The sequence below is a fragment of the Rhinopithecus roxellana genome, chromosome 16 (genome assembly GCF_007565055.1).
Source record: "Rhinopithecus roxellana isolate Shanxi Qingling chromosome 16, ASM756505v1, whole genome shotgun sequence".
Taxonomy (NCBI): domain Eukaryota; kingdom Metazoa; phylum Chordata; class Mammalia; order Primates; family Cercopithecidae; genus Rhinopithecus; species Rhinopithecus roxellana.
Window position 1 is genome coordinate 85,398,402 of NC_044564.1, and position 12,758 is coordinate 85,411,159.

General features: G+C 48.2%; 1 protein-coding gene across 5 annotated transcripts in view; it reads right to left on the bottom strand.

Annotated features, from left to right (window-relative positions):
- The window catches only part of AOPEP (aminopeptidase O (putative)), a 374,597-nt gene that overhangs the window by 103,652 nt on the left and 258,187 nt on the right, over positions 1-12,758 (bottom strand). For all 5 annotated transcript variants that reach the window (XM_030919337.1, XM_030919338.1, XM_030919336.1 and 2 more), the window contains one exon: positions 6,108-6,168. In XM_030919337.1, the coding sequence (XP_030775197.1) occupies positions 6,108-6,168 (61 nt within the window). The remainder of the gene's footprint in view (positions 1-6,107; positions 6,169-12,758) is intronic.

A 12,758-nucleotide genomic window follows, 5' to 3' on the forward strand; every position in this document is an offset into this window, starting at 1 on the left:
GATATAGAAGAAGCAACGATACCGTGGTACATATAATTTGAAAAATATACTGTCTCTGGAATTTGCAAAATAATCAGTTTCAGTTTTCTTGACTGACCATTCAATGTAGAATTCTTATAGACACGACTGAGATTGAGTATCCTAATGGGCCTTAAAATTATGTTAATAATACTGCATAATGTGTGCTGTAAGAAGCCTACGAGTTACTCCCCTATGAAACCAGCTGGGTTTCTCTGTGCTAAAAGCACATTGTGACTACAGTGACATAAAGCCCCTTGTATACTGTCTTATCGAGTATTCTCAATTCTGTGATTGCAGCATTTTCCCTACAAGACTTCAGTTTTCTATCATCTGCTCGTGTGGCCTCTGGCAACTTGCAGGTGTTTTCTCGGAAAGAAGTGGCATTTTCCCAAGGTGACAAAATAACCTGTTGTTCTAAATTCTGGGATTCAGGAGCAAGTCTGGGAACCCAAGCTGCTTTCTGCCTATTTCTGGGACACATTACTGTCGGCTCATTTCCCATCTTCTCTCTCCTCCTCACTGACGCTGCTGCGATGATTTTGCCAGGAACTGGCTGCTGAGCACTTCCTCCAAAGAGGAGATTGAGGTACAGAAGACACCTGCGGTTCACCTGAGGCAGGGTGCTTGTTGTTCGCACCCCAGGAAACCAGTCTACCGAGAGTTGAAACCCAGAGCTGATGCAAGGCTGCTAGTTCATGCCCTCTGAATGTCCACTGTGAACCTAGCACTCCCGCCTGTACCTGCGGATTCTCATCATCCACGCTGTCACCGCAAACTGAAGGGTGTCTATGGATCAACCAGCTCTATCTTTACCCACACATTTGACAAGAATACAGATGATTTCACTCATATCTATTCTGAGGGTGACTTTAAGGCATTATGCACTCAGATTTCAATTCAACTAATAGCTTTAGAACAGCTCTATTCAACAGGAATATATGCAAGCCACATGTGTCATTTTAAATTTGCTAGTTGCTACATTTAAAAAGAAGTAACAGGTAGGATTGATTTTAACATATTTTATTTATTTAACATGTTGAAATGATAACAAAACATTATCATTTCAACATGTAACCAATATTTTTAAAACATTAATGAAACACTTACATCCGTTTTTGTACTAAGTCCCCTAAATCTGATGTGTTCTCATAGTCCGTCTCGATTTGGGCGCTAAATATTCCTCAGAAATGTTTGGTCTCTACTTCATAACATTCCGAGTTGAAAAAGTAGACTCATTCACATACCCAAGGTATTTCAAACAACAACTAAATTATGAGATTTTAAATTTAAATTTAATTACGATTAAATTAAAAAATCAGCTCTGGCTGGGTGCGGTGGCTCACGCCTGTAATCCCAGCACTTTGGGAGGCCGAGGCAGGCGGATCACGAGGTCAGGAGATCGAGACCATCCTGGCTAACACAGTGAAACCCCGTCTCTACTACAAAAAATACAGAAAACTAGCCGGGTGAGGTGGCGGCGCCTGTAGTCCCAGCTACTCGGGAGGCTGAGGCAGGAGAACGGCGTAAACCCGGGAGGCGGAGCTTGCAGTGAGCTGAGATCCGGCCACTGCACTCCAGCCCGGGCGACAGAGCGAGGCGCCGTCTCAAAAAAAAAAAAAAAACAGCTCCTCCGGTGCTTTCGATATATTTCAAGTGTTTGCCAACCACATGTAGCTAGTGCATGGGACGGTGAGCCCCTGAGCATCTACTATTAATCTATGCAAGGCCCACAATAGGCACTATGGGATGAGGCTTACAGAGAGAACCCTTGTTTCTGGGGGTGGGGAGGGATGGCAGGGGACGGGTACAGAGAGAAACATGTAAGACAGGTTGTGATGCATGCTAAAGAAAGGGAGAAGAAAGCATGCCAAGGAGCGGAGGGCATGCACAAAGGCAGGCTGATGGAAAAGCTTGCAAATACCTGTGCACTGACAGTCGCGAGTGGGCCAGTCTCCAGAATGGTGGGAAATAACGGTGAAAGGGTGGCTTTGACCAGTCTGCTGGCAGCCTCAAATAGCAGGCCAAGGAGTTTGTTCTAAACGCATTGTCCATGGGAGAAAAGTCTCTGGTAAGAAGAATGGGTCTGAGATGTGTTGTGGGAAGATTTACTTGACAATGGTATGAACAATGAATGAAAAAGGAGAGAGCTAAAAGACCAGTTAGCTGTTGCACCAGTCCAAGCGAAATATAATTTTTCAATGTAGGGAGGAAATCAAAGAGAGGGAGGAGTCAGAGTTCTGTAGAAACTGGCTGGCTCGCACCTGTAATCCCAGCACTTTGGGAGGCTGAGGCAGGCGGATCATGGGTCAGGAATTCGAGACGAGCCTGGCCAATATGGTGAAACCCCGTCTCTACTAAAACTACAAAAATTAGCAGGCATGCATGCCCGCCTGTAGTCCTGGCCGCTAGGGAGGCTGAGGCAGAAGAATCACTTGAACCGGGAGGCGGAGGTTGCAATGAGCCAAAATCGCGCCACTGCACTCCAGCCTGGGTGACAAAGCGAGACTGTCTCAAAAAAAACCAAAACCAAACCAAACAAAAAACACAGTTCTATAGTAACTAAAATAAGGAGTGTAGAAGAAAGGCTGGATGCAGAAAGTTATTTCTAGTGTATTTGCATATAAATGTTTTAAAAGAAGACTGGCATAGATGGCTATGGGCCAAGGGAAACCTTTTGTTTGGACAGACATGAAAAAAACCCAAAATCTATTTATAGAGCTGTCAAATTAGAGGAAGGTGCAACTTTCTGAGAATAACTGTACAGTATACTCTTCTAATAGTGTGGGGTAGGCCCGAGTAAGTTTGATCATGGTATTATTCATCAGGAAGCGGTGCAGCTCTTTAAAAGTATTGCCCGGGAGGTCGAGGCTGCGGTGAGGCACGATCGCGCCACTGCACTCCAGCTTGGGTGACACAGTGAGACTCTGCCTCAAAAAAAAAAAAAAAATATATATATATATATATATTGCTCTTGAATTATATTAAGGGATGTGGGAAACTACTCAGTGTATATCCTTAAATGAATAACTTAAGTATGGAAGATAAGACTCCACTTTTATTTCAAAAGAATGTGCGCCTACAAGCCATTCCGCGCAGAAACTGTGTGGGCGGCCACAGCGGGCGGTTATCAGGTGCGGGTGATCTCTGGAGGTGCCACTGAGGGCAGCGAGGAGTTTCACGCGTTCTATTTTGCTATTGTTTGAATTTGCTACAGACGGCATGTTATTTTTACTTTTAAAGAGAGAGAGAAAGGAAAAGGTAAAATATGTATTTATATACCCAGAACAATGAGTGAAAGGATGTACATAAAAAATTGTCTCTGGGTCATTTTTATTTTCTTATTTAGACTTTTTTATATCCCAAAGTAAATGTGTAACTCTTCTATAACCAGAAAAGAAAGTCATAAAAAGAAATAATCTATAGTACTGATGGTACAATCAATTTTAAATCTCTTTGCAAGGCCAAAGGTTATAGAGTTGGGGATAGTCTTTAAAGAGGTTAGGATCCAATTTCTTTTGCTTCTTCAGGGCTCATGCTCACTTTTACTGAAGCTATTTCCACTTTTTAAAAATGATTTCCATTCAGTGTAGCCAAAAAGGAAAATCGAGGCCCACGGCAGCGCGAGCCTTCCTGAGAGAAGACAAAAAGCCTCTGTATCTGTGGAGTGGAAGCCCCACCAGTGGAACACGACTCTTTTGTCATGAATGACTTCCATTGGTGGTGGACAGAAAATGTCACGAGAACAAAGAGCATCAGAGCAATTTCAGGGCCCCGGCTGTCACTCCAGGGCACGCATCCTAGTAACTTTATATTATAATGATGGGGGCAAAGAACAAGGTGTCCCGTTCACCACGAGCCTCCTGCAGCCGGAGGCTCTCAGGCCCTTGCAGAGCTTTTCACTGAAGCGGGAACGACAAGGAACTCTCAGGGAGTGGGAAAGGGGTTGAGAGTAGGTAAATCAGCAGCAGCCGCCGAAATCACGGCCAAAACGGTCGAAGAGACCAAAAGACACCATCCTGATCACCCGCCAATGGCGAGGCATGCGCTAAACCAGAGTCCTTTCTGTCTGACACTGTTGTTTTTACCGAACAGTGAAGCACCCACGGAAATACCAGTTGGGTCTTAAACACAATTTATAGCCGGTTGGCCTCACTGCACCTGGCTGTTTTGACAGCAGGTCTCTTCAGTTTATAGCAGAGATTCTTGTCTACACTATAAGCTGTCACTAATGCAACCAGACCTTTGGAAAAAATGTATAGCTCAGAGGCAAATCTCTCCTTCCACAGACCCCTCCCTCTTTTAATGAAAACCAAAAGCCTCCTGCTGGCAGCAAAGCCTCCTCCTCTGCAGGGGAAATGACCAGCCCCCGGCAGTGACAGAGCCAGCCCAGCACCACAGCCTAAGTGGGGTGTGCAGCCAGCCCAGCACCACAGCCTAAGTGGGGTGTGCCTGCTTCTGGGTATAGGATTAAAGTCTCTTTCTTTCCCCCTCCCTAGGGGCTAACGGCTGCGAACAGCAGTCTTCTTGTTCCAGGCCAGGAAATTTGGGAGCCAGTTACTGGAGCTCCCAGCTTCCAGGCCATACTAAGAATGTCTGGGAGCCTTGTAACAGCCTGGCTTAGGAGCACAAAGCAAAAGGCTACAGCAAATGTCCCCCACCACCTGCACTCCCATCTGAAACATGAAGGGAAAGGCTTGGTTATTCATACCTAGACAAGCCTTGACTTGTTTTTCTGGAAGTTTGTCCTCAGTGAGCAGTCTGGTTTGGAAGTCACCGTCTCAGAGCCCATGGGCCCGCACTGTCATCCACATGAGTGAAAGGCACTGCCTTGTCCCACCCCTGCTTTGTTTTGTTTGTGAGACTCAGGATTTTTTTATTTTTTCCTCCCAGAAGGACCGGACCAAAGAAATAATTTGTAACAGGTGACACACATTCCTGAACTGAAGGCAAACTGTCCTTTTTTAGGAGTGAGCTTTATGGTGGGCTGACGGCTGACATTTCCCATGTGGTGAAAATGCACAAAGATGTGAGGAGGGGGGTGAAAAGGTAATGGAGAGCAGCCCCTCCTGTCCCTTCATTTCATGGTTCACAGACATTCACTGACATTGAGACTCTCCCAAGGGGAAGCTCACGTAACCAGCCATGAAACCAGAAACCAGCAGTCTACAGGGCTGCCTTACCACGCGGGTCCGCCCCTAGACGCCAAGGCCCACAACCCTGGGGTAGGCCCAGCCTGAGAGAGCTCCCAGCCTGAGGGTCCTCTGACGGCGCATCTGGGATCCCACCCTCAGATCTCCCAGGGCCTAGGCTTGCCATGGCCAGCATTCAACTTGGCGAAGGGGCCGGGGCTGTCCAGTGGTCTCTGGGAGGTGCAGGGCCAGAGGAAAGTGGATGGGGAGAGGAGCTCCGGGCCAGGTGATTTCCACAGAGCTAGGGATGGCCAGGAAAAGGCTTCTCCCTTAGAGCTGCCCATAGACTGAAAGAGGGGGAGAGAACAAGAATCTCCGGCTAGGAGGAGCCCGGGTCCCTAAGACAGAGAGACCAATGGAAATGGGTTAGCCGGGTGAGAAGGCCGGCCTGAGACAGGAGCCCGACGCAGAACCAGGAGACGAGGGAGCCGCAGACGTGTCAGGGAAACAAGGGACAGGGACCACGGGGCAGGACAGACGACGGCGACGGTCGCAAACCAACTCCTGTGTCGGGCTGCATGTGAAGAGCAGAGCTGGAGGCCGGCTGCTCCCCCGCCCCCTGCTCCCCCGCCCCCTGCCCCCTGGGGCTAGAAACTGGTGGCTGGTGGCTCTGCCCAAAATCTACCCCACGTTTTGCAGGGCCTCATTTAGCAGGGAGTTCAGGGACTACCATCACTTCCACCTATACCATGGTCACTTGAAAGTGGCCAGAGGCACACCCCACAACAAGGGGTGGAAACGCAGAGGGGAGACAAGCGTTCTGACTTGCGGATACTTGCACTCAGTAAGATAATGACTTTCCTACACATACATTAAGACATCACTGTCATGACTGATGTGCTAAGCAGCAAGTTTTACTATTCTCCGTGGATTCTACCAGTGGTTATCTTGAGTTACCTTTGGTATTCCGGAACTCTCAAGCCAGTCTTGGTAGATGTTTTCAACAGACAACTCAAGCCTTTAGAAATAAAACAACAAAAAGCAAAGGATTAAAAAGTTACAGAGCACTTATGACACAGACTCTCTAACTGGGCACATGACAGCATCAATCTTTCAGAAGCACCTGGGCTTTAAAGAAAGGGCAGCATCCCCGGGTTACAGTGTGGAAGGGGCCCCGTCACAAGATAGCTTCTCTTTGTCAACGGCAACATGCACGAGGACATCGAAGGCCCCAGGTGCAGCATCACAGGTGCTTTCAGTGCTTTGAACGGAACTATTTGGTTGGCACAGCCCATTTCGGGAGGATAAGGCATATTCACAGCACACATCGGGCACAGCTGCTTCCCAGGAGTGTAGTGAGGCAAAGCGAAATCGCAACGTTATGGCATTTAGTGCGTCAACACAAAGTAGGCACTTTATAGGAAAGATGGACGACAACAAGCAAAAATAATACAGATCACTACCAGACCACAGAGAGCCTCAGGTGCGAGGAATGAGGACCACTTCCACTGTCTCCTTCCAACTGGGCCCCGTTCTGCTTTATTTAGGTGTTATCATTGCTTGGTATGTCCTATCTAAAGTCAGCTGAAATTCTGCTTTCATGCCCCGCTGGCTTGACTGCTCCTTAAAACCGCTAAGTCTTCAGCATATTTAGGATCACCAGAGCTCAGGCTGTGTCCTTTTGTCTTCCTTGGCTAATGCAGCTTTAAGCACACCCATCCCCTCAACCTCTTCCAGATAACTCTTGCTCATACCCAGGATCTCTGCTTCCAGAGAAGCCTTTCTTGACCTCCTCCCAGCCTGAGGCAAGGCCTCCCCAGGGCCGTAACATCTGTCACACTCCCTGTTCTCTGCCTCACAGCGTCCACCAGAGTTTGTCATTGAGTGTTTGCTCGACTACTCGACTTAGTTACTGTCTCCTCGCTGGATAGAAACCATCTGAGATCTGATTCCTGGTATGAAAGAGGATCCTCATTTTTTTTATTTGAATGAATGAAAGCGCATTTAATTGTAGACTCATTAAAATTATTCCTTTTAAAGACAATATTCACTTTTCCAGCAAGATACTTCCAAGTTGTTAAGCTCTGCCTCTTTTAAATCTTAATGTATTATACACTACAGCATATATAAAAGTCTGTAACTATATACCTGCTTTCTCCCTCCCTGTTGGAATTCCAGAAGTTATGAAAAGATCCAGTGTTACACACACTGTTAAGGAGCTGGAAGGCCAAGGGCACCCCTCCCCTGACCCTGCGGGTGGTGCTGCAGACGGGAAGTAGTGAGGTAGGGAGGGAAGGGGGGATTGGCTTGGGGAGGGCTGGAGGAAAAGGGGACTGACTGATTTTCTCTTCCTTTTCTTCCCCCTATTGGTCACTCACTGGTGCATCTCGTCCTCCCTAGCCAAGGGCAAAAGGAAAGGCTGCTTAAAAAGGCAATTGCTATTTCCAAACAGAAGAAGTTCGTGGAGGGAAAGGGGACTTATGCAGAAAAAGGGCTTTGAGCTCAGACGAAAGGTGATGGCCCTCTGTGTGACCGGCCGGCAGGCAGCAGAAGGGGAGGGTGCTGCCTCTCTAGGTGCTCCAGGGTCCCAGACTCAGTGGAGTTACCTGGCAGACCTCCCTCGCTGGGCCTTCCACTGCTGCTTAGTCATTTCACAGCATCGGCCTCAGTGCAAATGGCCAATTCCCCTGTAAGTTGTGAGTGTGTGGGAGTGTGAGCATGCATGGATGTGTGCACGTGTGTCCGTGTGTGTGTGGTGGAGACAGGGGAGACTTGAAGACAGGAGGAAGCTCTCAGCGCACCTTCCATAAAGTCTCTGTTCTTTCTTAAGCTTTGTTTACTTGGGAGGGAGGCTGGAGAATCCCTTAATGGGCAGTAGCAAGGTGCCAGGAGGAGGGTGGGGGCCAACTCACCAGTTAAGAGGGAAACACCAGTGAAGAAGGTCCAAGAGGAAAATGGTCCTGTGCCTCTAAATCAGGGCAGGTGACATAGAAGCCTCCACAAGCTCCGAAAGCCCAGGGCTGCTCAGGGCTGCAGGCAGGAACCTGACCCTCCACCAAATGAACTGTCCTCTCCAGTGGCATGTCCAGCAGCAGATAAGGTGGGGGCAGTGCACTCACACCCACCAAGAACTGGTCTTCCACTGGGCAGCCTTACCTTCAATGTACATTATAAAATCTATCTTACCTCCATCCTCACACATTTCACTAGAAAATAAGGCAACCTCAAGATTACTTGTGCACAGGTAGGAAAGTGTCCTTCACTGGCTTCCTTTCCAGCCAGAGAGGGACGTTTCTGTGCCCAGAACCCTGAGGCCAAACCTCCTTTCACCCATCCTTCAAGCAATCCTCAGGAAAGCCGGAGCAAGAGGCTGACTTCTGGGCCAGGCGCAGAAGGCCAGGCTCACACCTGTAATCCCAGTGCTTTGGGAAGCTGAGGCAGGACAATCACTTGAGGCCAGGTGTTCAAGACCAGCCTGGGCAACATGGCAAAACCCTGTCTCTACTAAAAATACAAAAATTGGTTAGGCATGGTGGCGTGCGCACATAGTCCCAGCTATTTGGGAGCCTGAGGTGGGAGAATGGCTTGAGCCTGGGAGGCAGAGGTTGCAGTGACCTGGGATGACACCATTGCACTCCAGCCTGGGGACAAAGTGAGACCCTGTCTCAAATCCCCCCCCCCCAAAAAGAGGCTGTCTTCTGAACTGAAAAAAAGTCTTTGCCTTTCCCATAAGATATTTAAGAGGAAGACGCAGAATTTGGAAAGGACTTGAAAGAGTGATAGTGACAGTCAAAAGGGGAAGCGTCCACCAGAGAGGTAAACGGAACTGAAGTTAAATATCCTGGAGAAGAGAAGTCCACGGAGCGACTTAATTGCTATTTTTGGGTGATTTTACAAAAGACAGCGAACAGCTGTTGTGCATCAGCATGGGGGAGTGAGTATGAAGACACGGACATAAATTTCCTTTGGGGAACTTTCGCTTACAGACACTTCTCTAGGGGTGGCATGGAGCGGGGGCTGGGAGTTGAGCCCTGGAATGTTATTAAGTGAGGTCCAAAGTCTTCACCGGAGAAGACTGAAAAACAGGCAACCTTCTCTATGTGGCGAACATTCGCTGGATGGCTACTGGGCAAACGCTCTGTGGAAGGCTGGATGACGGGAAAACCCAGGGAGTGACTGTCCATTAGGGATGTGTAATACACACCAGGCAGAATGCTACCAGCACTTGTAGAGATGACGGTCCTCTAGGTGTTGAAGAACCACCGCTGCAGGTGGGACAGGTAAAACAGGACAATAGGAGGCGCATCAGGGGAGGCTTCCTAAGAATGCCTGGTGGGGCAGAGCCAATAGAAATGGAAGAAAAGCATATGGGGCAAGGACAGCAGGAGCAGGAATGCCAGTGCGGTCGTGTGCAGACTCTGTTCAGCTCGGCGGGGCTGACCTCCAGAGGGAGCTGAGAAAGAAAACAGGGGTCCTGCGGGGACTCTGGAGGCCCTGGTACCGGGCCCTGCCTTTGTCAAGGAGGCTCTGGGGCACAGCCGCAGAGGGACATGGCAGAGAACTGAGTCAAGGAAGAAAAAGCGGAGGAGAGGCTGGAGACAGGAGACCACACTGGAACCTGCGGAACGTTTCAGCAGGAGGCAACAAGAGGGGCCCACGTGGATGTGGCGTGCAGGGGACGGATCTGGAGGGCAGCACTGGAGCAGTCCAGCTGCAGGGTTGGGAGACACTGTGCAGATAGTGGCCCCCAGGAATCCCTGCAGGATGACTCTCCGTAGAAAGTATGTGGCTGCATACAATGTGCCTAAGCCACAGTCTTCGGCCAACTCAGAGGGTTAGTTCATTGGCAAGTATTAAGGCAAATTCTGCTTTACCACAGTTAGTACTTACACACACAGATAGTATCCAACAGTGGCACTAAAAGTGAAACAAACAAAAAGTCCTCTATCCACTGCCAAGAAAAGGCATAAAAGTAGAAGCTACTGCTTATTGAATACCTACTGTTTACCAGACACAATAGACAGAGTATCGTCTATACTTGACAATAACTGTGCAAGACCAACATTATTATTATTATTATTATTGCTAAAGACAGGGTCCCACTTTCTCACTCAGGCTGGAGTGCAGCAGCTCAGTCTCAGCTCACTGCAACCCCCTCCTGCAGGGATGGACAATTCTCCCACCTCAGCCTTCCGAGTAGCCGGGACTACAGGCATGTGCCACCATGCCCGACTAATTTTTGAAATTTTTTGCACAGACAGGGTCTCACTATATTGCCCAAACTGGTCTTAAAACTCCTGGCCTCAAATGATTCCAGTCTCCCAAAGTGCTGGGATTACAGGCGTGAGCCACCGCACCCAGCCAAAAGACCAATATTATTGTCTTCATCTTAGAGACGAACAAATACAGGTTCCAGGAAATTGAGAAATGTATCCAAGGCCACTCAGATGGTACTTGAAGAGCTGGGATTTGAACCTGTGGTGCCTGGCCATGAAACCCCAGCTTTTCTTTCTGTGCTAAACTCAGGCTTCATGACACACGGGTTTCTACTATGGAACAGACAAGCTGGCAGAAGGGGTGGGCCTATGCCTGCTCCAAACCACGCTGACTTCCCCTTCTCACTAATCTCTCCTGCTGAAGACAGCCTGGCTCCTGCATGGTTGCCCTGTTTGTCTTTTTGTTGTTGTTGTTTGTGTTTTTTTGAGACGGAGTCTCGCTCTGTCGCCCAGGCTGGAGTGCAGTGGCTGGATCTCAGCTCACTGCAAGCTCCGCCTCCCGGGTTCCCGCCATTCTCCTGCCTCAGCCTCCCGAGTAGCTGGGATTACAGGCGCCCACCACCTCGCCTGGCTAGTTTTTTGTATTTTTAGTAGAGACGGGGTTTCACCGTGTTAGCCAGGATGGTCTCGATCTCCTGACCTCGTGATCCGCCCGTCTCGGCCTCCCAAAGTGCTGGGATTACAGACTTGAGCCACCGCGCCTGACCAGTTGCCCTGTTTGTCAACCCTTCGGTTACATTTCTGAAGAGATCGGGAGACCCTTGGGAGGGTCAGAAGTGTGACAGCAGGAGAGCTCGTCAGTGAGCTGCATCCAGAGGCTAAAGGCACTCTCCGTGCATGAAGAGAACATGTGTTTTCAGATCACTTTTCTTTGGAAAGGTTCGAAGCATCTTATAACCATTATTCATTTCTCATGATATCCCTGTGAAGTGAGTGTCAATTGTCGTGTGGCTTCTTAGCATAGGAGCATAGGAGGACTCTGACCCAAGCCAGCAAAGGAAAAATCCAGGTTTCTAAACTTCCAGTATCAGTGTCAATATCACACTGCATCGTGCCCTATTTGGGGATTGTTAATGTGGAATAAGATGTTAAATTAGGAGAGAATGATGAAAGCATTAATTTCAGCTGCTAACAAAAATTTTTAAGGTACGATGAGTGGCCTTATCTCCCAAGGAATCATGAGAGACCACAGGAAAATATTTGATTTTCAGGGAAGAAATGGACTAATACGTTGTAGAAAGAAACTAGTATGCCTGTAGCTCAGGGAAGAAACAGGATGTAGGTCTTAGGAAGAAAGATAGCGTGTGTAGTTTCTGCTGTTTTGAGCATAATTATTGAAATGGCACTGCAGGTGAATTTTTAGGTCTGGGTGTGGATTTACGCAGTGGTTAAACTCAAAGCTGATGTTTTCAAATCAAGATACTCAGAATCTAAGCCAACGGTGAATTTTTTCCCTCTGAGGTCATGTGGCTTAAATAATCGCAACAGACAAGCAGAAGCATTTCCACTGAGCCAGGACCCAGAACTTACAGGAAATTACTCCTCTGCATGTCTGATCACTATGGAAATTGATTTTATACAGAGAGCTAAAAGTACACAGACCCATGACTGCGAGTCCTGCATATCCATACTTGTGAGCGCAGACTTTCCGCCTCAGGACTGAAACCCGGGCCTAAGCCCCAGGCCTCCCGGGTATGACGAACAGCAGGTGGCTTTGCCCTCTGGCTGGCTGCTCCCTGGTGCGCTCCCACATCCTACAGGGCGACTCTGAGTGTCAATGGTCTCCAGTCCCTTGGAGCTATAAATTTGGTCACAGTTACTTAACACAGCAGGGGAGAGAATATGCTGACCACCTGGCATGATACTGGTTAGAAAAACAAGCTGTGTGTAAAGCCAAAAAGTAACCAATTGTTCATCTCTCTATGGAGTTAAAATAAATCAACAGGCTTGTGTGAAGGCGGTGTTGCCCATGCCTGTATTTACTCGCTCAGTTGATTTCCAAGGTGGGGTGACGAGAATGGGATTACTGGACGGATCAGCTACTTGTGCCTATCAACGTGTTGCTGATGAACAGAAATGTCTTCATCACTCTTGGCTCCTGTCTTCAGCTCCCGAGATCCTAAAGATCACAGTCAGTGCCTCTGAAGGGAAGCAATTTTCACAGGAACTAAATGACAGACTTAAAGAATTTGGAAGTGCAACCAGATAGAGGTAAGGCAGCGGAAACTGCAGAGCTCAGGGTCTGGAATGGAAAATGCCCTTTTCTGGAATTCAATTTACATCTGCATCGATGTTTACATTTAGTTAGTTTACATGTTTAAATTCCCTCTCT